Source organism: Staurois parvus, unplaced genomic scaffold (genome assembly GCF_062004578.1).
Source record: "Staurois parvus isolate SC_StPar_1 unplaced genomic scaffold, SC_StPar_1.0 ptg000050l, whole genome shotgun sequence".
Classification (NCBI taxonomy): Eukaryota; Metazoa; Chordata; class Amphibia; order Anura; family Ranidae; genus Staurois; species Staurois parvus.
The window spans coordinates 64,547-92,082 of NW_028317846.1; the positions used below are offsets into that span (position 1 = coordinate 64,547).

Here is a 27,536-nt window from a genome sequence, read left to right on the forward strand (position 1 = left end):
AAATCCCAATAAGTGTATATTGATTGCTTTGTGTGAAAGTTATAGTGTCTACAAACTATGGTATAGATACTGTAATTTATGCAATTTTTTGCTATACAGCGCTGCACTAGTTTAACTGACAATTGCGTGGTTATGCAAAGCTGTGCCCAAACAAAATGTATGTCCTTTCTTTCACACGAATAGAGCTTTCTTTCAGTGGTATTTGATCACCTGTGCGCTTTTTATTTTTTGCGCTATAAAAAATAAAACGTGAAAAAAAAACCACAGTATTTTCTCTTTTCTGTCAAAAAATATCCAAAAAACTAAAATTTCATCATAAATTTGGGCCAAAATATATTCTGCTACATGTTTTTGGTAAAAAAAAATCCCAATAAGTGTATATTGATTGCTTTGTGTGAAAGTTATAGCATCTACAAACTATGGTATAGATAATTTGAAATTTACACAGTTTTTACTTTCTGACTGCCTATCACATTTCTTGAGGTGCTAAAATACCAGGATAGTCCAACACCCCCAAATGACCCCTTTTCGGAAATTAGACACCCTAAGCTATCTGCTGAGAGGCATATGAGTCAATGGAAATTTTTTTTTTCCACAAGTTTTTGTGACAAAAACAGTTTTTTTTTATACAAAGTTGTCTCTTAAATGATATATTGCTCACAAAAGCCATGGGTATATGTTGAATTACACCCCAAAATACATTCTGCTACTTCTACTGAGTATGGGGATTCCACATGTGTGAGACTTTTTGGGAACCTAGCCACATACAGGAGCCTGAAATCCAATGACCACTTTGAAAGCCTGAAGGTGTGTAACTTCTTCATTTCACTTCCTCACTACCTATCACAGTTTTGGAGGCCCTGAAATGCCAGGATAGCACCACCCCCCCCCAAATGACCCCTTTTTGGAAAGTAGACACTCCAAGAATTTAAAAAGAGGCATGGTGAGTATTTTGCAGATCTAATTTTTTCTCACAAGGTTTTGAAATATAAAAAAAGAAAAGAAAAAATATGTTTTTGTTTTCTTTCTTTATTTTCCAAAAACTTGTGGCAACAAACGAGATCTGCAAAATGATTCACCATGTTTCTTATCAAATTCTTTGGGGTGTCTACTTTCCAAAAATGAGTCATTTGGGGGGTTTGGTTCTATTCTGGCATTTCAGGGCCTCCAACACTGTGATAAGTAGTCAGGAAGTGTAATGAGGAAATAAAGCCCTTTAAAAGCCTGAAGGTGCTTATTGGATTTTGGGGTCCTGTACTTGACTAGACTACCAACAAATATCTCACATGTGGTACCCCCATGCTCGGGACAAGTAGCAGAATGTATTTTGGGGAGTAATTCCACATATACCTATGGCATGTGTCAGCAATAAATTATTAAAATGGCAATTATGTGTAATAAAATGTATTTATTTTTTTGTCATTTTCCAAAAACTTGTGGCAAAAAAATAAATTCTTCTATTGATTCAACATGCCTCTCAGCAAATAGTTTGGGGTGTTTACTTAACAAAAAGGGGTCATTTTGGGGGGTGGGGGCATTTTATGCCCAGCATTTGAAGTTTATGCCACACATCACTCACTCTTCTAACCACCTGAAGACCAAGCCTTTTCTGCCACTTTTTGTTCACCTGAAAAAAATCAGTATTTTTGCTATGAAATTAATTTGAACTCCCAAACATTATATATTTTTCAAAAGCAGACAACCTAGTGAATAAAATGGTGGGTGCTTCAATTTTTTATCTCACATAATACTCACACAGCGAATTTTCAAACGCAATTTTATTTTAAATAATACACTTTTTTTAATTTTAATGCGCAAAAACAAAATATATTGGCCAATTATTTGGTAAGATATAAAAGATGATGCTATGCTGAGTAAATAGATACCAAACATGACGTGTTTTAAAACTGCGCATGCCCCGCACAGTGGCGACAAACTGCATACATTTTTAATATCTATAGACAGCGCTTTAAAAGCCTTTACAAGCTCCCATTTTAGATTTACAGAGGAGGTCTAGTGCTAGAATTACTGCCATTGATCCGACGTTTGTGGCGATACCTCACATGCATGGTGCAGCCGCTGTTTCCATACTGGCACAAGGTCAACGCTCACGAACGCAGGTGTGCGCGTGTGAGGGGGGGCAAGGGTATTTTTTTTTTGTTATTTTGATTTATTTAATTATTTTTACACTGTCCCTTTCATTTTTTTTTTTTTTTTTGATCACTTTGAATACTATCACAGGGAATTCAAATATCCCCTATAACTTCAATGGGCATTGTCATATATTCTTTTTTGGGAAATCTGGGGGCACGGGACTGCCCGAAAAGGCCGTGGAAGGCAGCGAGGGAGGGGGCATTTTCTCCCGCTGCTTGTAAAAGCAATCCTGCAGCTAATTAGCCACTAGGATTGCTTTTACATGAAAGCCGATCGCCAGCTGACAAAAACGATACCAGGATGATGCCTGCAGCTGCATGCATCACCCTGGTATAACCATTCAAAATCCAGTGATGTACCAGTACGTTGCTGGTCCTTGTTGGGTGTATATGCTATGTTCTTTTCCTTTTTTTTTTTTTGTTATGCAGCCTGTGGGCTGAATAGAAAAAAAGAGAAGAAATCTCTGCCAGAAAAAGTGTGTGGTATGCCCACCATTAGAATACCTCCCTGCATCCACCCACTTCTAATGGTGGGCACACATGAAATGGGCCAACAAATATTATAAAATATATATGCCGAAGCATAGGGGCCATCCACCCACTGGCCACCCCAGGCCCCCTTGCTTCGGCATATATGCTCTTTTTTGAACTGCGGATGACAAAGCTCATCCGACAGCACTGCACACACCTACTTATGTATATTCTCAGAGCAAGACCCTGTTGCTGTCAGAATAAACAAGTCGGTGCTGCAGTTTGACATTCCTGCAAAGAAAACAGCAATGGTTAACAATAAAACAGTAACTCGATAAAACAACTTTTTAATTGAAATATTGCTGCAAGAAAAAGTGTGTGGTGGTATGCCCACCATTAGAATACCTCCCTGCATCCACCCACTTCTAATGGTGGGCACACATGAAATGTGCCAACAAATATTATAAAAGATATATGCCGAAGCATAGGGGCCATCCACCCACTGGCCACCCCAGGCCCCCATGCTTCGGCATATATGTTCTTTTTTTAAACTGCGGATGAAAAATCTCATCCAACAGCGCTGCCCACACTGATTTATGTATATTCTGAGAGCAAGTTCCTGTTGCTGTCAGAATAAACAGGTCAGTGCTGCAGCTGAAAGCATTCTTGCAAAGAAAACAGTAATGGTTAACAATAAAACAGTAAAAGTAGAACAATAACAAATGTGACAACAAAAAAAAACTATTTTTCCGGAAGGATACTAGGGGCTCTACGGGCCTGTGTGCGAATTCTTGGTGGCCGCGGGACACTACTTGTGCTCGCCACCGCACCAGCTTGTACTGCGGTTATGGGACTCGACACGTCGCCAAGTAATACTGCAGTGCGGGTATGTATAAGCCCAGGACGTACTAGGCCGCTGGTGCTCGCCAGTTCACCAGAAGGTAGCGCAGCACTAGTACTGGCACTCTGAGGCGGATTCTGTCAGTGAATCTTCCCCTTCGCTCTCACCTGACATGCTCAGAATCCTGTAGGCTTTTTCACTAGTGTACCTTTGGTTGGACATTTTGGCCACTAAATTTATAGGTACCTAGAGCGCCTGGCTGTCAGAGACTGCTTGAACCGCTACAAAAAATTTACCAACAAGTGCTAACAGAGATCAGGCCTGATTCTGTGAACACTGCGGTTTTGTGTGTAATGTATCAAGTGACAGTTGTCTAATGACACTGCACTTGCTGGTGGAGAAGGGGAGCAGAGAGGCTAAACGCAGGTCCTGGCAGGTGTCGGGGCTGATCCCTCTAACTCTGCGTTTTTGGGGATGCTATTCTAATGTGAACGCTGGTATAGCGCTGATCTGATCAAAGATATTGATCCGTTCAGACACTATACTAGCAATGGAGGTTTAGTGTGCAATTGAGCGTGTTCCTGGCAATCAAGGGGTTAAATGTTATTACTGGTGTACTATCGGGCAATCTGACGCTATCTGGGAGGGGTGATAACTGACGCTAACACTATCGTAAGTCGCCAGTGACACTAACAGTGATCAGCAAAAAATCTGTACACTGTAAATAATGACATTGGTGACTGGGCAGTGAAGGGGTTAACTGGGGAGGAAATCAATGGGTTAAATGTGACCTAGGTGTTTTCTAAGTGTTAGTGTAGCGCTTTGTACTCACGTTTTGTATGTCTTCTCTCTCTGGGACGGAATGTGCCCAGGCAGAGAAGATTGACATCATATCTTGTCCTGTGTAACTGTCAACACAGGACAGGATAGGACAGGGACCGATCATTCAACTTCAGCCGGACATCACTGGCCAAGATCGAATGATCCCACGGGGATCGAATTATGACACCCGCGGGTCGGCGGGCGCGTGCGCGCGCCCCCTGTTCTCGAAAACATTGGAAGCGCGAATCACGTGTATATATATATACGTGATTGTGCACAGTAGTGCCACCCTGCCACAGTAAATGTACTGTGGCTGGTCGGCAACCGGTTAATAATAATAATCATAATAATAGTAATAAAAACAATACCAGTGTAATTTTTTTTTTAACAATAGTAATAATAATCATAATAATATAAACACTACCAGTATAATTGTATAATTTTTTTCCCAAAGAATCAGCTACTATAACTACTACAATCCTAAAAAAAGCTAAAAATATATAATAATATTATTAATAATAATAGTATAAACAATACCAGTGCAATCTCTTTTTTTTTTCAACAGGGCCTGATCTAGCCTGTCTGATGTGGGGGCGCAGTAAAAAACATGAGGGGGGCAGAAGATGCGAGTTTGACAGGGCAGTGTATGGAAGTCAGTAGGGCAGCGTACAGAGGTGCCAGCAGGGCAGAGAGATAGGGACAGCAGTTTTTAGGGCGGAGTACAGAGGCCATTAGTTTGTAGGGCAGTTTACAGCGGGTCATCAAGGCAGTGTACAAGGGTTAGCAGGGCAGTTTAAAAGGGGTTAGCAGGACAGAGGATGATAGGTCAGCAGGGGAGTGTACAAGACTCTGTAGGGCAGTGTACAGGTGGTCAGTAGGGGACAAAATAAAGGTCAGCAGGGCAGAGGATGGGAGATCAGCATGGGAGCATACAAGAGTCAGTGGGGCAGTATACAGAGGTTCAGTAAGGCACAGGATAGGGGTCAGCAGGCAGAGGATGGGAGGTCAGCAGGGGTTATCAGGGCAAAGGTAGGGCAGGATAAAGGTGTCAGCAGGACAGATGACAGTGGTCAGAAGGGCAGTGTACAGGGGTCAGCAGGGCAGGGTACAAAGGGTCAGCAGGATGGTGGACAGAGGGTCAGCAGGGTAGAGGACAAGGGGCCAGAAGAGGAGAGGACAGGGTCAGTACTGCAACATAGCAGCCAGTTATACACTGTACATCGAGGCTGTGTCTGTAAGGGAATTCGATTTCAGCAATGTGTTGAGCGGGGAAGAGGAGATCTATTGACTGCCCTGCGTGTGGTGCCAGGACAAGGTTGTCTAGCTCCCAGGGCGAAGATGACAAACTAAGCCCCCCCCCCCCATGTGTGAGCATCGTGTCTCAGCATAAATTCCCCCCCCCCCCCCACCCAAAAAAAAGAGGATGAATCAGCATGCTCACTCCAAGCATAACTTCTGTCTGCTAGCCAAATTTTTCCCCAAACAACAATGCAAAATTTCCCCCTCCTCCCTGCATAAACCCCAATCCCATCACAAATCTTTGCCTCCCAATCCAGCCTCCAATGCCCCCAATTCCCTCATCCAATTACCCAAAAAAATCATCCCTCCATGCACACATCCACCTTCCTCTCAAATTTCCTAGCCAAGCACAAATCTCCCCCTAAGCCCCCATCCTCCCAACTTACAGTCTGGATGAGCGGTTCTGTGCTCTGCCCCCTCCTCCTGTCAGAACAGAGCTGCTCCATATAGCTGATGACACAGGATCGCTCTGACCATGGGGCTGTACACAGTTTCATTACCCCCCCCCCCAATCTACATTTACTGCTGTGGGAGATAAGGGGTCCTTGGAGGAGATAGGGACAAGTACTGAAACTGTGTCCCACCTCTGAGTGTGGGTAAGGAACTCAGCAGTCTTGGGGGGCACAACTGAAATCTGGCAAGGCACAGCCCACCCCAGCACCCCCCTAGATCCGGCCATGTTTTCAAAGCATGAAATACTATAACTTCTACAATCATAAAACAGCTAATAATAGTAATACATTTTTTTTTTTAATTTGTTAATTTTTTGTATTTTTTCAAGGCATTAAATACTATAACTACTACAATAATAAAACAGCTAATAATAATTATAATTTTTTTTTTTTTTTTTTAATTTTCAAGGCATTAAATATTTTACTACAATCATAAAACAGCTAATAATATAAATTAATAATATATTTTTTGTTTTTCATTTTTTTTTCAAAGCATTAAATATTATAACTAATACAGTCATAAAATGGCTAAGAATATATAATAATAAAAAATATTTTTTTTAATTTTTTTTTTTTTTTTTTTTTTCGTTTTGTTTTTTTCAAAGAATTAAATGCTATAACTACAACAAGCATGGCTAAATCAGCTAAACGTGTATATTATATAATAATAATATTAATAGTGATATATAATTTGAAAAAAATATTATATACACAACATTTCTCATATACATTACAAACATAGCTGATGTCATCCAGGCATTTGAAAAAAGATGTTACAACCTATGGAACACAATATATTGCAATTCTATAGCACCATCATCATCAATGATATACCCAATCTGCATGTCTCCAATGATGGCTTGGTGTACATCCCCAGGGAGGAATGGCTGGTCGTCTTGCAGGTTGAGAATAGCAGCCCGGCAGATTGGACAAGTGTTGCTCTCTACAAGCCAACGGTAGATGCAGCTGGTGTGGAACTCGTGAGAGCAGGCCAGGATGGTCGTGTCCTCTCCATCTTCATAACCTGCCAAACAAATGGGACACGCAATTACCTCCTCCTCGACGCGCTGCTCCATGGCCGGAGGTGGGTGGTGCTCAGGGGCCCTGGCACGCTGTACCATGGCCGGAGGTGGGTGGTGCTCAGGGGACCTGGCACGCTGTACCATGGCCGGAGGTGGGCGGTGCTCAGGGGCCCTGGCGTGCTCTCTTGGTGAGCGGCTCCGGTGGGTGGAGGCCTCCTCCCGTCTCCGATGACGCTGGACTCTGGACCTCGTCCGATGGGCGATGGGAGACTCTCCGTCCTCCTGATGTGAAGACCTTCCACGGGATGGGCGTCGTGAAGGTCGAGGCATCCTGGTGGTGCTGGATGACCTGCAAATAGCTAAAAATCTGAAATATTACCACTAATAATATAAAGAATTATATAGTAGTGATAATAGGAATAGAAATCCGTATAAATGGCGATAATCTCTGTCAGTCGCAGGAGACACGCTCTGATGCTGTGTATTGCTCGGCAAGCAGGGCAGCATTGAGGTGAGTTGCAGCCTGGGGGCGGAGCTAACCTGTCTTCCTGCCAATCAGCCAATCACAGCCTGCCACCTCACACCAGCTGTCACTTTTCTGGCCTAGTTTTTTTGACTGACACTTGTACCCAATGATAAATTTGATATAATTTTCTTGATTTTCCATAGAAATCCAGTCATTTGGTCAGTTTAACGGTTATTCATAAAAGCGGCCACAAGATGTCACTAGGTGTGATTGTGCCATAGCGGTAATACCGCCTCCCGCCATAGATGTCTCCCTTCCCAATCAGCTCCAATACACATGATAGAGTTGTGCTTTCTACCCTCCGGTGGCCATTTTATCTAACGGAGAGGAGAGAAGAATGTGGGAGTGAGGGGAAGCCAGAGATACGGGCGGGAGTCATGGCGACCGGGGAGAGCCCGGCTGAGGAGGTCAGACTGCTGGGGGGAGGTGCCTCATGGAGGAGTCGGTGTTGGGGGGTATATTATGTATGGTGATGGACAGACAGCTGGAGCTCCACCATCACTTGTCTCCCCCCAGTGTTTCCTCAACTCCCCCCCCCCCCCAGTGATTTCTCAACTACCCCCCCCCCCCCCACCTGTCCATAGTAACATGGCACTGTGCAGAAAGCCCCCCAATAACCCCCCAGCAGCTGTGTCAGACCCCCCCCTGATGTCAGCCAATCATAAAGGAAATGAATTCAGAGCTCTAATCCCCCCAATAAGAATTCCACGCCCCTCCTCCGCTCTTCATAAAGAGATCCGTGTAATACAATCATTGCAGAATAAAAAACATCCAAATATTACAAACAATGAAATTGTAACTAAAGGAGAAAGTAGTTAGTTTAGTTTTGGACGGAGTCGAGAGGGACTAGAGCCTCTGTCTGGTTTTTCTTGCTGTCTATGTCCCCGTTAGGGAGATCCCCCCTCTATTTCTCCTGGTTACCATTATCATCAATGGGGAGAGTAAAAGAAAAGCCCAAATTTTGGGTTGTCCCCAGAAAAGTAATAGAGGGGGGATCTTCCAATGGGGACTCTGGGGGGGCCGCAAGGGTTTCCCTTAATTTGGAGGGATTTCCTCTCACTTCCTGTTTTGGCTATGGGACAGGAAGTGGAGGGAAATCTCCCCAATGGGGCACAGATGACAATAATCTGACAGGGGTTCTAACCCTCCCAAACATGTTGCCTATACTTCTACTTTAAAGCAGGATTGCGGTCACAAATGTTTGCCCCCCCCACTGCATGGATCAGCTGCTTGTTTATTCTGGGGGTGAGCACAAAGCTCATACTTACCTGACCTGCACAGCTCCACTGAACGGGGAAAAAAATCATTTTTACCCAGAATTCTGCTTTAAAAATGATGTCCAAATTGTGTCAAAGTGCTGCACAACAATCCAGTGAGCCCCGGATCACACTGGTGCGGCACTGAAATCACACTACTTCAGCGCCATTTCCAAGCCGCATATCAGTGCGATTTGCACTGCCGATTTCATTGCGGATTGCAACCTCATATAACAGAAGTCTATGCAAGTTGCAATGAAATCAGCAAAAAGTAGTGCAGGGACCTTATTCATAATCGCTGCAATATGAGTCTCTGCGATATGAACGGTTCCATTGCCGGCAAGGGGGTGCAATTTGGAACTTTCAAATGGCATGACAAGTCGCACCACTGTCAAAGTGCCTCAACTTGTATCAAAGTGCTGCAATATTCACACTTGTTCCTGGAGTGTTTCTATCCATAAACAAAGAGCTCCACAACACTCTTCCCTTGTCCTGTACCTCACCCGTGTGCCTGAAGGAACTTTCCAGACATGAAACCCCTTCATTCCCGTTGGGTCTAACACACTTAAAGCCGAGTTCCAGTGGAATAAAAAAATAAATAAAAGTCAGCAGCTCCAAAAACTGTATCTGCTGACTTTTAAAATACAGACACTTACCTGTCCCTTGGTCCTCGGCATCATCAGTGTGGTCAGCCGGCTGTGACAGCTTGCGGCTTCACAGCCGGGTGCCCGCTGCACTTTGTGAATGGTCCCGTAATCTTCTGGGACCTGTCACGTGTCCCAGAAGACTACGGGGAGGGAGGGAGGAGGACATCTTCTGCTTCCAATCGCACCAGAAGTGGGAGCGGGTACCTGTCAAATTCGGGTTCCTGGTCCCCAAAGGTAACAATTAGTAAAATTAAAATTCAGGTGCTAAAACCGATACTGAAAATTCAGAATGTACGTGGCCGAAAACTGAAATGTCTGCATGTGTGGGGAGGCTCAAATTTATTTATTTTTTGTATTTCTATTTAACCGCATCCTGTCCACCCTATAGCAGAGGTACTGTTACAGGGTGGCACGGGTGTGCAAAATCACTTCTATATACGTGGTTTTGCAGTTCCGGGTAGGGGGCAGGCTGATCACTGTATTGGTGTCACTGGAGATGTCAGTGACATGAAGCCAGTTCCCCCCAGTGTCAGAATGCCTGCCGCAGTCCCGCTATAAGTCACTGATTATCACCTTTACTAATAATAATTAAAAAAAAAATCCCAGTATATATATACTGCCATTTGTAAACGGTATACCTTCACGTGAACCAATTAAATTACACGTATTGGGATTTTTTTTTGGCAAAGACATGTAGCAGAATACATTTTAGTCTAAATTTATGGCTAAAATTCTTTTACTGGATATGCTTAATAGCAATAAGTCAAAAATATTGTTTTTTCTCAAAATTTTCAGTGTATTTTTTTTAATCGCGCAAAAAATAAATGCACAGGGGATCAAATACCACCAAAAGAAAGTTCTATTTGTGGGGAAAAAAGGGTGTAAATTTAATTTGGGTGCAGCATTGCATGACCGCACAATTGTCAGTTAAAGTAACGCAGTGCCATAACACAAAAAATAGCCTGGTCAGGAAGGGGGGTAAATCCCCAGGAGGGCAAGTGGATAATGTGTATTTTTGTTTATTTTTTTTAACTTATGATTTTATTGCCATCACATAGAGGACCAATAGTCCTATGTGATAGTATATGAGTGACAGGTCCTCTTTGTAGGGGGGAGGGGGCAGGAGAGGAGCAGTGTATACAGTGAGGGAGTAGTGTATACACTCAGGTTCCCTCGCTGGCTGCCGCTATGTGTCAATGCCGGTTTTTAAATGTGATTACCGACTTCTTTTTTTTCCTTCACTATAGTTCCAAGAAGAACCTGTCATTCTGGCCGCTAAAGGAAACAAAGGGGCGGGGTCACTGGCGGGGAACAGTACTCCTCCCACTTATACCAATGATGAGTCACCATTCCTCCTACTGACCACAGATGCTACCTAATTTGTATCCAATATGAAATTTATATCCATTTTTTGAGACAAATAGAGCTGTCTTTTGGTGGTATTTAATCACCACTGTTTTTTTTTATTTTTTTTGCTAAACAAACTAAAAAAGACAAAATTTTGGAAAAAAAAAAGTTTTTCCTTAGTTTCTGTTATAAAATGTTGTAAATAAGTAATTTTTCTCCTTCACTGATGTGCGCTAATGAGGCTGCACTGATGGGCACTTAGTAGGAGGCACTGATAGGTGGCACTGATGGGCATTGACAGGCATCAGTGATGGGCATTGACAGGCACCACTCATGGGCACTGAAAGGCAGCAATCATATATAGCACTGACTGGAACTGTTCGGCGGCACTGACTGAAATTGATAGGTGGCACTGAAAGGCAGCTCAGATGGGCACTGATATGTGGCATTGATGGGCACTGATAGGTGGCACTGATGGGGCTACACTGATCATCGGGGCACTGATCATCAGTGTACATGTCCCGTCTGAGGAATTCCGCTTACTGGCTCTCCTCTTCTCACGAGCTGTCAGCGTGAGGAGAGGAATGCCGATAACCGGCATTTCCTTGTTTACATGCGATCAGCTGTGATTGGACACATCTGATCACATGACAGAGTCGACGACATCGGATCTTTCCTCTGATCGGTGATCCGCTGTGTCCCAGGAACACAGCGCACCACTGATCGCCGTGTGCCGCCCGGGGGGCTCCCATGTGCAGTTAGAGTGGGAGGATATCATGTGATGTCCTCCCAGAACGAGAGAACCACCTCCCGCCTGTCACTTCCTTATATATTTCCTTTCTTTTAAATACCACCAAAAGAAAGCTCTGTGTGTGTTAAATGATAATAATTTCATATGGGTACAGTGTTGCATGACTGGGCAATTGCCATTCAAAGTGTGACAGCGCCGAAAGCTGAAAATTGGCCTGGGCAGGAAGGGGGTAAAAGTGCCTGGTAGGCAAGTGGTTAAAAAAAATCCCAGCAACATTTTTCAAGAAAACAAGCTCTACTGCAAATGTAGAAATTCCATTGTTGAAACCATTTTCCACTGACAGAGGTGATTACAATGGTCCGCTTTTATTTATGAACGTAATACCTTTATCCCTCCTTTTGCTGTAACTGCTTGTGTAGCGGCAGTATGAGCTGAAGTTTGGCTTCAATTGTTAGTGTATCAGAATCTGCTAGTATATGTAACACTCCCCTCCCCCCAAACTGACAGTGCTGCTTTCCTTGTGTGTACCTGTGCTCCTTCATCCAGAGTAGGGGCACTCCAATGCAGGAGGGGAGTTACTGGCAGGATCACCAAATCTACTGCATGCATCACATCCAAGGATTGGTACACTGTAATATATGACATTTTTGTTTTTACTCCTTTAGTCAGTGTGTTGTGCGTTTTTATTGTGCAGCTGTCTGTGCAGCACTGAACCGTTCGTAGGTATGGCTTTAGGCAGCATTACAATGAAACTGGACAGAACATTAACAGAACCAGATCTACAACATGGTCCCGTCCAGTCTGGAGTGGGAACGCTGTGTTAAGGTGCTCTCATCCTCACACTATGGCAAAGCCTTGTGTGGTTTGTGGAATGGGGAAATAATATCGGAGGGGATCCATTTCACTTTTCCAGGTAAATATCCTTCTCCAGAGTTTTCACATTAGGGGGTTGGGGGGGTGTCCTCACCCCTGTGTAAGCTCTGAGCAGAGTCATTGTAGCTGATGACTGAACACACACAGTGGGCAATAAAGATTGCCTGCTACTTGGGAAGGCACGCCCATTGCTTTCCTCTTCAAAGGGAAAAGTGCGGGTTTACTTACAGCTTTGAGCAAGAGAATGCCAGTCTGCTGTGGTTTTTATGAAGCTTTTATTTTTCTGTGGCAGGGAGGATGACTGGGTTCAGCAGTTGTGGACTTAGTTCCTCCCAGACCAGATTGTGATGGATGTGAGCTGGAATCTACCTGGATACCCTGACAAGGATGGATCGTAGAACCTACTGCTGTGTGAGACCATCAGCAAGTCCTGCAGCCTCTGCTGTAAATCCCCCGGTCCCAGCCAATGATTCCCCGCCGGCACATGGACGGGGTAGAGACCTGTATGTGAACAACACAGATCCCTCCCCTGTCAGCTCGTGCGCGCTGCTTTGTATGGCTCTGCATAGCAGAGCCATACAAAGCAGTGTGCTTACAGTGTAAAGCACACACACAGTGAAACAGCACACAGTTAACCCTTTTTATCGCCCCACATTAACCCCTTTCTGCCAAGTGCCATTAGTACAGTGTCAGTGCTGTTTATTAGCACTGTATTTGTGTCATTGGGGATGTCGGCAGTGACAGTCAATCGTTCCCCCCCCCCAGTGTCTGCCATCCGCAGTCCCGCTATAAGTAACAAAAAGTTAAAAATATTGTTTGTTTATTTTCTCAAAATTGGCGGTTGTTTTTTTTTTGGTTTTTTTTTTATAGCACAAAAAATAAAAACTGCAGAGGCGATCAAGTACCACCGAAAGAAAACTCCATTTGTGGGGAAAAAAGGGACATATATTTTATTTGAGTGCAGAGTTGCATGAGCGCACAATTGTCAGTTAAAATAATGCCGTGCCATTATAGCAAAAAACGGCCTTGTCAGGACAGGGGGTAAATCTTCTGGAGGGCAAGTGGTTAAAGTGATTGTAAAGGAAGATTTTTAATTTTTTTTAATAACAAACATGGTTGTTTTTGCACAGAGCAGCCCCGATTCTCCTCTTCTCGGGTCCCTCACTGGCACTGCTGACCCCTCTCTCCTGCCAAGTGCCCCCATAACAAGCAGCTTACTATGTGGTCTCCTGAGCTACTTCTCTGTGTGTCCATTTACACACAGCCGTGGCAAGGCCTCGTCCCCTGCTCTCTTCCTTATTGGCTGTTATTTACAGTTGCGGGAGCCTATGGCTCCCACTGCTGTGTCATCCATTGAGGAAGAGAATTGGGTCAGTGGAGGCTGTCTTGCACCTCGCTGGATCGAGATGGGGCTCAGGTAAGTATTGGGGGGGTCGGGCCTGCACACAGAAGGGTTATCTTCATGCAAGCAAATGTGGCCTTTCCAGCTGGGGCTGCAGACGACAACTTGCAGACACACATGTGGGCCAAAAAACACACTCACCCCCACCATAATTTCCACTCGCCATTGGCGAGCAGGCGAGTGGAAATTTCAAGCCCTGGTCCAATTCACTAAAGTGTAAAGTGAAGTGAAAAATTGGGAAAGAGTTGTATCTTCTGGCATACCACTGAGTGTTTGAAATAAATACAGGCTTATTCCTCACTCCATAATATACAATCCCTATAACCTTTTTTTTTTTTATTCAAGAATGTGGTTAACAATGAGAGTGACACATTTGGCCAGTGAAACAATACAAAATGACAGTGTTCAGTTTGTTAGTATAGTTTAAGAATAAGTTAGTGGACTAAGGATGGTGGTCCAGATATAGTCTTAAGGACACTTTCACACTGATCCATAGTAAAAACGAATATGTGTTTTTGCCACGATTTTACTGAGATTGCGGTGCATTTTTCACAGCACATGTGACTCAAAAACGCAACAGGTGTGTTTTTGATGTGTTTCGATGGGGGTGGTGCGTTTATTTAACTGACCAAATAAACTCCAAAAACGCGGCAAGCAGGATTTTTTACACCGCAAAGGACCAGTGTTTAGACATACATAGGGAAGCATTTTTCTTCAGCATTTCTTGCGCTTTTTTTAAAGCGGACGTGCTTCAAAAGCTCAGTGTGACAGCAGCATCTAAGTATACTTTAACTATGAAGTAGAGGTTTACTTAGTGAAGTAGCGGTATACTGGGTCTACAAAAGAATATCAAAAAGTACTTGAATTGATGGTGTTCAGTCTGATCTGGCATGTGTTTGACTGCCAACGTGATCAATGTGAGTGCAGAGAAAGTTCCATTATTTAATCTCATAGACACTTCAGTATCAAACGTGTGCTAACAAGAAAATGTATGGTGCCTATAGGCAAGTTCCATTGCATGTCATGATATATTCTGCTGTACTAAATAATACAGCAGCTTATTTTATCTCAGTTGTGAGCTATCTAAATTCCTGCTTCTGAGCCCGTCTTTGTCCTGCTTGGAGTTTAACATACATCTGTCTGTACCATAATACAACAACAGCACAGACAGTAGGACCCTCTTATTGCAGCCCCATCGGGTGGGTGGAGCTGGGAAGACCGATGCAGAGATTTGATTACTGAAGCTGGTGGCTTATTCAACCAAATAAAAGTGATACTCGTGAGCTAAAATGTGATACTCTCTTTGTGCAACAATCTTATAAAATTATGAAATATAACAAATATCAAATTAATTTGTGATGCATCAACACTGAACACACTCATAATTTGTGTGAAATATCAAAATAATAGTGAAGTGTGTCGCGCTTCACAATGTGTATTAAATCAATAATAAACATATGACTAAAAATGATATAAACGTGAGAAAACCATGTGCTTCAAACAGTGCAAAATTCTGTGCAACAAAACAAAACAAAAAATATAAAAATATGTGCACAATCATAAATTATTATAAAGTCCACTTTGTGCTTCAAATCTTGCCAGTGCCAATAAATGTTCCGTGCAACACTCCCGGTGCTAAAGAATAGGTGTACGCTCACCTTACCTATTAGCCAAACTAATTGGCTAATATCGCTTTTGTCCCATCAGGACTAAATGGTATTTTCCATGCTGGGTGCTTATTTCCACATACAAAAGGAAAGGCTTGTGTTACCAATTTTCTCCCACCAGGGGTCTCCCTCACTCCTTTCTATCCACACTGATCCTTGGTGGATGGATGGGGCAAAGACTGTGTGCTGCTTCCACCTCCCTGTAATGGGGGATAACATAGAAGAGGAAGTAACAATAGTGCCTTATCCTTTTTTAAAAATAGATGCTTTTATTACAAAGAAAATTCGCACTCACACATTCCAGTGCTATTACAGACGATTGAACTGTGCCCAGATTCTCAGTTTGTATTTGCCGCTTCTCCTGGTGGGAGGAAGTTGGTAACACAAGCCTTTCCTTTTGTAGGTGGAAATAAGCACCCAGCATGGAAAATACCATTTAGTCCTGATGGGACAAAAGCGATATTAGCCAATTAGTTTGGCTAATAGGTAAGGTGAGCGTACACCTATTCTTTAGCATCGGGAGTGTTGCACAGAATATTTATTGGCACTGGCAAGATTTGAAGCACGAAGTGGACTTTATAATAATTTATGATTGTGCACATATTTTTATATTTTTTGTTTTGTTGCACAGAATTTTGCACTGTTTGAAGCACATGGTTTTCTCACGTTTATGTCATATTTAGTCATATGTTTACTATTGATTTAATACACATTGTGAAGCATGACACACTTGGCTATTATTTTGGTGACTTATTCAACTCTTTATGTTCAACCAAAACTGAAAAAAATATATTATATTGAAAAGAAATATTGTTTTTGTGGACTGAGCCTTTTATTTCAAAAAATATATTCTATTAACAGACACTCCATTTCTTGTCATTCCTTCTCCTTTTCACTGGTATCCAAAGTCAGCGGGCTACGTGGGGATAGCTGAGAAAATTCATACTGATCATATGGAGAATGGATGAAGATTGTTCCTGTTAAGATTTGGAAAAATATTTTCAGAATCACTGCAGAAAAACAAGCCTCTTCTTAACAGTCTTAGATCCAGTTAGAAACACAGTTGGAGGCATAGAGAACAATAATATGACACTTATGTCAAACAAAGTACATTACTAAACCCCTAAAATCTGCTGATAGCTACTAAGGGCTGCTGCGCACCAATCCTTTCTGCACCATTATTAAGTGGGAATTCAAGCTACATTGCTAGGACTGTGGAAGACCTGGGGCATACAGAGGGAAGGCCCAGAAAATTGTGTGTGTGGCTGGACCAAGTCTAACAATCAGAACAGTTTAAAGGGGTAATTGTTTAATGGAGTCTGAACCTACTCACTGAATACACCGCACACCTCTCCTGGAGTCCATATACCCACAAAATATGCTTTAATTCCTGTGCCACAAGGGAGAGTCTCATAGGCACATTTACATTTCAGGACACAGGATCATTAAAAAAAAAAATTTAAAACTTGTTCATTACATATGCTTTGCACACACAGAATATAGGCTGAGAACACTGATACTAGCTTAAAGTAATATTTTATTTAACAAAAATGTGCAATCAGCAACTGTTGAAAAACCTTGGTAAGAAGGCATGTAATGTACAACAAAACATTTGGAGTAGAGTAGCCAGAATAGAGCATGTACAACCCTATGTACAGAATGAGATCATGAGAAATAGGGAATGTACAACACAGCATGCAGATTGGGGCAGTGTAAAATAGAAAACATACAGAATGAGACAGTTTGAAATAGTAAAGTACAACAAAACATACAAAATGAGGTGCTGTGGATTATGGAAAATACATTGCAGAATACAGGAGGCACTGTGAAATAGTGAATGTACAGCACCGCCTACAGAATTAGGAAGGGTGGGACAGGGAATGTACAGCACCGCCTACAGAATTAGGAAGGGTGGGACAGGGAATGTACAGCCTACTGAAGCAATGCAGAACAGGAAACCTACAGAACAGCCTGTTGAATGAGGTGTAGTGAAACAGGAAATGTATAGTGCAGCAAACTGAATTACGTGGTTTGGACAGTGGTGTGGAATACAGTGCAGCAACCAGAATGAGGAACAGTAGAATAAGAAGCTTACAGCTCAGTCTACAGAACAATGCGGTGTGAAATAGGAAATGTACGGTGCAGCGAACTGAAGTAGGTGGTACAGCTTTACTGCAGACCCCTTTTTGTTTTTAATAAATAAACAGGTATATTCTGTTTACAAACCTTAGGCTTGGTTTATACATGTGTGTCGGGGAATGGGTCAGCCACAGCAAAAAAAAAGGCTCAGGAACTTATTTCCCACAGGTATAGTAAGGCCTTTCAAATGAATGGCTGCTGTGCCCACGCATGCACAACAAGCAGGACCAACAAGTGTGAACCTAGCCTTATGGCAAAGATGCAGAAGGTTCTTGGTAGATTACTGCTCCACTTACTTTGAGGCTCCACAAGTAATGAAAGCGTCAGAGGATTCAGAGACAGCACACTTCCTGAACCTAGAATGGATCATCTAACTGCTCATTCTTCTGTTCTAGCTGCCTGCTGCTTCTGGAACACTAATAACCACTCTATCTGAGGTCTGGCAAGCAGTGTGAGTAGCATCTACAGTGGGGAGGTGCTGCAGCCAGATCCCTCCCAGAGAAAGGAAAATTAAAAAAAAAAAAAATGGCAGTTGTGATCTCAGGCTTGGGGCATCCATGGAGAGGTGGACAACATGTACCCATGCTGTCTAGTGACACCCATAATTTCATCTTATATTTTTACATATAAAAAAAAAAAAGTGCCAGACTTTTAACTGTAGGTTTAAACTGTAAATGAATGGCATATAGGCTAAAAAGTGATATGTATCAAACAATCTATTGATGACAACAGTGGAACAGACCTTTGTAACATGTGAAATGGCCACTTGTATTCACCATCAGAGGAGCATATGATAGGGTAATAACAAAGCAGCACAAGTAGATTTTTAATGAAATTTATTTCATGAAAGCTGCAGATCTATAAATGATAAAAATGAGTAACATGTAAACCTCCCTAGCGGTCTGATTATGTCCATATTTCTGTGCTCAAAGCAGTACATTTTTTTGCATGGAAATATGTATTTTGTTTTATTGTAGGCCTGTAATTTTTAGGAATAACTCACTGAAATCTTTCCGAACAAGAGTCTAGTAAACATCCCGGGTATGATAAAATTTGAAACACGAAATCATAAATTATAATTTAATAAATAATCATAAAAAATATAATAATACATTTAATTCAATAATATAATCAAACCAAAAACAGTGAAATTTGAAATATAGCACCAAGTTCGCACATCGCTGAGCAAAGTCGCAAAATCATTTTCAGTGTCTGATGATGTATTTCCCCACAAATCATTATCACTCAATTCCGCAAGTGGTTCTGATTTACTATCGCTGTTCTCTAGCTGGTCTAAAACCGATTTTGACCTAAAGGGACGCTTTTTGGACGCCATGGACGTTTCTCAGTTTCCAGGCAATAAGAACAGTAAAAATGCAGGCAGGGCACAGGACAAAGTACTAGGGACAAAATGTATGTGAAATGGTTTGATACAGTAATGTTTTACTATGTGATTGTAGTGTATTTAGTGAATGTCACTTTTTGTCATTTTTTAAATTTCCCGCCAGTTCCGTCCCCCGTACATCCCGACGCTCGCAGAGGATGGAACCCAGATGACAGATGCCGGCATCCGCCGGATTACATTGCAGGGGACACTGCAGGAGGGACATCGCGGGAGCTCAGGACAAGGTAAGTGAAGAACAGATCCCCGAGCAGCGCCGCATGGTAAGCCCGAGTGTAGCTCGGGGTTACCGCTTTTGGTACTGAAACTTTACCCCGAGCTACACTCGGGAATACCGTCAGGGAGGTTAAAGTGAATATGAGACTGGATCTAAGCTAATTTAATGCAGATACTAACTGATAATGATGAGTTAGGATCTAAACAATGAAGCTAAATGATGACATTTCATTTTATTAAAAGCACTGTGTCAAAAACAATTACCTTGGCTTTTTTGTTTTGGTTTGTGTTTTTTTTTTTTTATTAATACCTTTGGACCCCTGACTTGTTTGCCAGTAAATGCAAGAATGTAAACTATCACCCTGGGAAAGAAGAGAAAAATACTTACATTTCCAGCAGGCAGTGTTCTTAAACCTCATTGTATGTCAGATCTCTGGCTCTACTGGTACGTGACACTTCAAGAAGTGCTGAACACCTAGTCCTCTGCATGTGCTGTGGTTCCTCACATCAGCCTCTATGTCACTACAGGACACAGGGCACAATGGTGATTTAGGGGTCAACAGAAGGAACCTTAGTACCCAAACATGATATTGTACCCTCCAGAGTAGGATCACTTTTCTTCTGATCCTACAATTATTTCTTCAGGGAGCCTCAACTCTGCTTCCCTAAATGCCTGAACATTTCATATCCTATAACTGAAACATGGCATTGTGAGAACAGTTGTAAGTTTTATCTGAAATGTTGGGATATTTAAATGGGTCTGCCCATTCTCCTCTGACATCAACAAGGCATTTTCATCCACACAACTGCCGCACACTGGATATTTTCTCTTTTTCGGATCATTCTCTGTAAACCCTAGAGGTGGTTGTGTGTGAAAATCCCAGAAGATCAACAGTTTTTTAAATACTCAGACCAGCCCATCTAGCACCAACAACCATGCCACGTTCAAAGCCACTTACATTCCCATTCTTCCCCATTCTGATGCTCGGTTTGCAGTAAGTTGTCTTCACCACATCTAGATGCCTAAATGCACTGAGTTGCTGCCATGTGATTGGCCGATTAGCAATTTGTGTTATTAAGCAATTGAACAAGTGCACCTAATAAGGTTGGTGGTAAGTGTATAAGTTACTAGCAATAAGATAAAGTATATAATTAATGTATATTTTTAATTCCAAGGCATTTTCAAGTGTGCAGGAGAATTTTGCAAGCAAAGCAATGCTTGGGTTCAAAAGTTGGTTACATCCTGGGTGCTTAGAAATTGGACCGATAAGCAACATTCTGTACTGTAATAAATTGAACTGTGCCTGTTGCCCTGAAGCCCACGCTTAATCAAACTCCAGTTACACATCTTAGCTGTTGTACTTAAGTCTATGGACTACATAAAAATATCCTACCAGGTACAAAACTATAGATTTATCTATCCTAATCCAGAGAAAAGTGGGATCTCACACTGAAATGGACGAGATGGATTATCATTCACTGCTTTAATTCAAAGCTTTACTGGAATTCACTAGCGTAACCATGTTATAAGTTTTATTGTGCCCTGCTATTTTTTGGCATTCTTCTTTGTCTTTGAACACAAAACAGATTCTTTACCACTGCATAAAGAAAAAGGGCAGCTTAGTGCAAGATATCCATACAGACCAGAGTTATCTGGAAGGAACCTTCTACTGGGCAGTAAAAAACCAAATCATTTTTCTTGGTCAGCAATGATCATCTCAGACTGCCTGCTGAAATTTGAGAATGCCCATAGACATGGCACTGCCTACTATGGTCTTGAGCCCAGCAATATTCCATTGTTACATAGTCGTTAGGGTTAAGTCTAAGAGTTTTATTTTTAATCCCTTACACAGTATAAGATTGAACAGCTTCTCGTCCAACTTCATTGTCTACTTTAAGGACCTTAGGTAAACAGTTTCCTCCCAATGCTAGAGTCTTCATTTAAGGCTTTGTATATTGCGATCAGGTTAAGCGTCTTCTCCATTCCAAAGTGTTTGAGGAAGGGTAACTGTACAAACTGTTTTTTTCTTTAAGTATTAAGAAAATTGGTACATTATGGGTGGAAAACTTCAAGCCCTAGGGTGGTACAAGACTTCAAACATGTTTTGATGAACTTACTTGAAGTAGAAATTAAAGGGGATTTCTTACTGGTTGGTTTAGATGTGGAGCTGTCATATGCTTCAATTCTCAACCAGGTGGAGTTGGAAGCATGTAATGCTCTACTTGAGATGGTTCCCAAATTGTTTTCCGCATAAATTCAGGTGAAACTCGAAAAATTAGAATATCGTGCAAAAGTTCATTTTTTCAGTAATGCAATTTAAAATTCAAATTTTCTGAGATTGTGGATTTGGGGTTTTCATGAGCTGTAAGCCATAATCATCACAAGTATGACAAATCACGGCTTGAACTATCTTGCTTTGCATGTAATGAGTCTATCTCATATATTAGTTTCACCTTTTAAGTTGCATTACTGAAATAAATGAACTTTTGCACGATATTCTAATTTTTCGAGTTTCACCTGTAGTGGGATGGATATGCTACGATTTGTACTCTAAAATAGTTTTTTCATTTTTAAATGGATGTTGCGCTGGTGGCCTAGACACACACTCCTTGGGCTTTGTTGGTATTTTAATATTTATTCTATCCTTAAGTACCAAGTATTTTTTTGTTTGCTCATGGCAGATTAACAAAGCAAATCTATTCAATCTTCTTCAGAATATCTACAATAAAATACAGCTACAGCTTTTATGGGGTCTTTGGCTGTACTGTGCCCCCTAACAATGTACATTTCTTCTGCATGCTGTTGAGTGAGCAGCCGCACCAGAACAGCACTTTTTCTGCGTTCATTCTCTGCATTTGTTTAAATGTGATGTTATCTCTCACACATAGGTCATCAATACTGATGTCATATATGTGTTCATAGCATTAAAACAGCTCATGTCAAGGGCACAGTGGACTAACTCAAAGCTGCTGACGGCAATACAAAATGTGTGTTTCCTCTTATCGCTATCATTATTCATGTCATTATTATTTAAAAAGTGTCAGTGCTGCTGTCCCAAACAACTTCACTTGTTGGACACCATAGATATGAGGAGGTAGCTGTGAGTGTGCGGACGGTTATCAGTTAGATGTGTTCTCAGCCCTGCCCAATTCTATCCATGGACTACACATTACCTACTGTCTATTCTATGGGTGAGGTTAAAGGGAAGTGTGGTTCAAAACAGGAGTGTAGGGTAACAACACTGCTTGTTCACAAATACATTATAATGGGTGAGTGTTGGCACCAAAGCTGGATGATTAAGGTGGTAAATAAACTCACTTATTGCTTGGTGTGCATTAAGTTAGCCTCAGAACCTGTATAATTAATGTGTTCGGTTTTAAAGGGTTGAGGTGGCAACCATAACAGGAAATGTGTTAAAGCCAGATGAAAATAAAGGGGAAAAAAAAACAGAAATGGAAAAAATAATGCAGCCACCAACATCTAGACACTGGTAAACCTTAGATACACTTTAAGGAGACTGTACAATTATATTGTTATGTGTTTTGGTAGTGTAAAGCTCTCTTAGGCCTAGTTAACACTTGTTGTCAGGAAATGGTAAAAATAGGCAGTTGAGTTGTGGTATGACTGCCCCCTGACCGCCCCCCTGAACCCAAAGAGGCAACAGGACAGGGATGTACACGACACGGCAAGAGTTATATTCCCTGCCACATTCGACAGGCAATACTGGCACCAAGTGCAGCCCACCCAAGTGGATGCAATGCACTTGGAAGTGGCGTGGCAGTGCTTTATATGGTTAAAGCAGGAAGTGAGGAGGTGACATAATTCCTCCAAGCCACCTGTAAACGTCCTTAGAAAAGCAATCCACCACAAATCGCTCTTAAGAGGGAATGGCAAGTGGAAATGAGGCTTAAGGCTTCTCTACACGTAGTCCTTAGCTTGTTATTGTTATTATTATACAGGATTTATATAGCACCAACAGTTTGCTCAGCGCTTTACAATATAATGGGAGACAATACAGTTCGATACAAGAGGGTTAGGAGGACCCTGCTCCTTGGAGCTTACAATCTAAGACATTCTCATTTATTGAGAACATTCTTACCTCCGAATGCACAGGATGATTTACTTGTTCCAACTGCCTTCCATGTGTTGATGTACCTTTAAAAAAACAAAAACATATGTTTTATATATTTTTCTGTTGTTTGGGATGAAAAGCTAAATATTAAAATAGTATATTCTGTATTGAATACTACTACAAACATCTGTACAGTTCATTACTGATAGCAGCATGGAGTCAGAGGAGTTATGTGTGGACAAAAAGCATTCGTGATAATTTTATCAACCCCACAATGCTACTTTTTTACCTGTCCCGGGAACAAATTTAGGATGCACAGATTTTTAGACGTGTGATTCATTTTGTTATGAATCAAAATGCGGACTAAATTTTCGTTAATAAGAGATTCGGATGTATCCAAATTTTTAAATCACAATAGTAACGAATTTCAACGAACCTGAAACAATTTATAAGGAAACTAATTATCCAAATTCGAATTTGAAAATTTATTTGAATTTAAATTCGAAAATGAATTTGAAATTGAAACATATTGCAATAAATACAGTAAGATATAAAAGTGAAATAAGATGATAACTCCTACTTAGGATGCTTTATAGAACAGAATAAATCAGAATAGAATATAAAAAGGATAGAACAGAATAAAACAAGACAATATAATATAAAGGAATAGAATAGTTACATAGGCTAGTTGAAAAAAGACACAAGTTCATCTATTTCAACCAATAAAAAGGAAAAAAAAAATACCCTATATACACAATCATATACCCACAGTTGATCAGAAGGAGGCAAAAAATAAAAACAAAAAAACCCAGCAAAGCATGATCCAATTTGCTGCAGCAAGGGAAAAAAAATTCCTTCCTGATCCCCCTTTAGAAACCGCAGCTTGGAATTGCATGCCATTAGTAAGCTTGTGAGTTTTTTAACCAACACGGGCGAAAAACAAAAATGCATGGTTTTGTTTTTTTACGTCTTTTTATCTATTGACTATAAAGAAAATTAGACAATTCTTGCGATAACACCACAACAATACTGCCAAAAGAAAGCCTAGTTTGTCACCAAAATAAATTATGTATTGCTGAGTCAACAGTCACATTGCAGAAGTCTACAAATTGCTCTGGTCCATAGGGGGTATAAGGTACGAGAGCTGAAATGGTTATGATGCTAGACTAAAACTCCCAAAAATCCCTGGGCAGAAGGGCTGCATCCTTTGTACATGATCTTGTGAAAACTTTAGAATTTGACTTTTTAAAGGCCACCCCATTTTTTGGTAGATACTGGAGAATGAAACCACCTGACAGGGTCTTATTTCTCTTTATTGTGCTTGAGGTCTGCATTTCTCCTGAGAGGCTCCTGCTCTCCCTGGTGGATTATCTGTTTTATACTAAGGTGATTACAACAGGAAATTTGGACCATGTAAATGAGGGCAGGAACAGCCAACACTGGACAGGTATGGAGTCATGAATTGTGGTAGGAAGATTTCTTTGCTGAAGCATTACAAGGCTCCATCATACCTAAAATATCACATTTAGATGGAGTGCCCCTTTAACCTGGAGAAGAAAGAATTTGATGGAAGCTTTTTTTTTGTTTTGTTTTTTTTACATGTGCTGTATGTGAAAATTTGCATATAAACCAACAAAATCAGTTACTATCATCCTTGATCAATAGTCGTACTTCCACCAGCACATCGTTTCCGCTCTAGATGAAAAAAGCAGTGCAAATCCCTCAGAGTGCTGCAGCATATTACTGTTTAAAGAAGAAATAATGTGTTTTCACTGCACATAATTCAAAAAATGTAGCAGCTCACACAGAGTAAGCACATATATCCCTACGGGTTTCTCTTTTGCTAACAAGTGTATCTGAGTGTATATTTTCTTTACTGCCACAATACAAGCTCCCAGAACTCCAGTGACTTTCTCCTTCTGGCACACGGATTAGAATTCTTTTCCTTGTTGTCAGCAGTTAAAGCCCAACTGAATCTTCAGTTCCAATCAGCTATATACCTCCCAGGTGCATTAAAACAAAAAGGACTTTAAAGGAGAATAGGATTTTAATGTTTATATCCTTTTCACCCCTTTCCTATTTTGGTGGTATTTAATAACATTGCATTTTTTTGTTTTTTTCACCAAAAAGACCGAATATTGATAAAAATAAATCCCTATACTGTCTGTTAAAATAAAAATGCCAAGACAGTACGAACACCCTCAAATTGACCCCCTTTTTGGAAAATAGTTCATTTGAAAATGAACTAATTTTTTGCCACAATTTGTTTAAAACCTTGGTATTGAGGGGGCTATAACATGAAGCTTGGTAATGGTGCACTAAATACAGTGCATACAGATCATACATAGAGAAAGGAAGTGTTGAAGGGGTTAGTGTATAGGTCACATACAGTGAGAAGATGATGAGGCCTGTGTGCACATGTGCAGAACAAGGAAGGTGTAGGGTTAAGTTACAGATCACCCACAGACAGGATAGAGATCAGATATATAAAGGGGATGAAAGGGTTAACAAAAAAAACTTGACTTGAAGCTGCTGCCATGATCTGTGCTGTGATGAGGAACTAACAAATTACTCATTCATTAGTTAATTTTCCCCCCATCCTTCACTGTAAGAGGAAGGGGCGGGTTTACAGATGTAAACAATTATTTGTTTACATCTGTGCTTGCTGTGACCAATCACGACCACTTGAAAGTGATTTATCCAGTGCCATGTTTAAATAATCATTTACCACTTTGCCATTTTTAGACATACGGCGGTACACAAAATGGTCATTGTCTTACAGCAGCCTACTCAGCCTGAGTAGAAAGCCTGTTCCCTGCAAGCAGCTAAACAGTAGAACCCTTACTCTCTGTATGCAAGCAGTGGTCTCTCGCACCCCCAGTGAGTCAGACCTATAGCTGTGCAATCACCAAAGCTCTTCCTCCCTTCTGATTGGAGAGCTCTGGCTTTGACTCGGGGGGGGTCGTCAGAGAGAGACACAGAGAGCAAAGGTCCCACCCTTCAGTGTGCTGAGGCTTTTCTACTCAGGCTGGCCCTGTTTTCTAAAGAAAACTACTTTGAACTTCATTTGATGTACCTGGAATGTTTTTGATGTTATAAAATTAAACAGTAATTAGGCTTTAACCGCTTCCGCGCTGCCCTATAGCAGAAATACTGCTACAGGGCAGCGCGGGTGTGCAAAATCACACATATATATATATATATATATATATATATATACGTGATTTTGCAGTTCCGGGTAGGGTGCGTGCACACGCGCGCCCTAACCGCGCCACCATTCGCGGGTTCCGGCCCATGATTACTCATCGGCACCCGGTGATTTCTGAGTATCTCCGACAGAGGAGAGACCTGTGTATAAACAAACACAGATCTCTCTCTCCTGTCAGCTCCTGCAAACTACTTTGTATGGCTCTGCATAGCAGAGCCATACAAAGCAGCGTTCTTACAGTGGAAAGCACTTACACAGCATACTGTGAAACAGCAAGCACACAGTTAACCCTTTGATTGCCCCACATGTTAATTCCTTCCTGCTCAGTGTCATTAGTACAGTGTCAGTGCTTTTTATTAGCACTGACACTGTATTGGTGCCAGTGACACCGAGTCAGTTCCCCCTAGTGTCAGAATGTCCGCCGCAGTCCTGCTAGAAGTTGCTGAACGCCGCCAGTACTAGTAAAAAAAATAAAATAAATTCCAATCTATACAGTCATTTGTACATGCCATAACTTTCACGTAAAAACAAATGAATTTACATATATTGGGTTTTGTTTTTAGTAAAGACATGGAGCAGAATACATTTTGGCCTAAATTCCTAAATTTATGACAAAATTAGATTTTTTTAATTTATTTACTGGATATGCTTAATAGCAAAAAGTTACAAATATTTGTTTTTTTTCTCAAAATTGTTTAAAGCGCAAAAAAATGAAAAAATGCAAGGCAATCAAATACCACCGAAAGAAAGCTCTATTGGGGGGGGGGGCACATAAATTTCATTTGGGTGCGACGTTGCATGACTGCGCAAGTGTCAGGTAATGTAACACAGTGCCGTATCGCAAAAAAATGGCCTGGTCAGGAAGGGGGCTAAACCCTCCGGAGGGCAAGTGGTTAAAATGTATTTAAATCCAAAACTTTTTCATTTTGTGTAGAGGATGGTTATTTTTTTGTCTCATTTGAAAGATTG

The 27,536-nt window shown here is 41.4% G+C and overlaps 1 protein-coding gene and 1 long non-coding RNA gene across 5 annotated transcripts in view; one reads left to right on the forward strand and one right to left on the reverse strand.

The window, feature by feature from the left end:
• Positions 1-27,536, forward strand: part of LOC149470213 (uncharacterized) — a 179,264-nt gene that overhangs the window by 60,715 nt on the left and 91,013 nt on the right. The window contains exon 4 of one of the 2 annotated variants that reach the window (XR_016309471.1): positions 12,753-12,901. The exons of the other annotated variant lie outside the window; for it this stretch is intronic. This is a non-coding gene — a long non-coding RNA (uncharacterized LOC149470213). Of the gene's footprint in view, positions 1-12,752; positions 12,902-27,536 lie in introns of those variants that run through there. 2 annotated transcript variants of the gene reach the window in all.
• The window catches only part of CUNH11orf65 (chromosome unknown C11orf65 homolog), a 54,844-nt gene continuing 43,647 nt past the window's right edge, over positions 16,340-27,536 (reverse strand). For all 3 annotated transcript variants that reach the window (XM_089666055.1, XM_089666046.1, XM_089666038.1), the window contains 2 exons: positions 23,387-23,442; positions 16,340-16,506 (listed from right to left, as the gene is read on the reverse strand). In XM_089666055.1, coding sequence (XP_089522181.1) covers positions 16,406-16,506; positions 23,387-23,442 — 157 coding nt within the window. In that variant the 3' untranslated portion in view covers positions 16,340-16,405. The remainder of the gene's footprint in view (positions 16,507-23,386; positions 23,443-27,536) is intronic.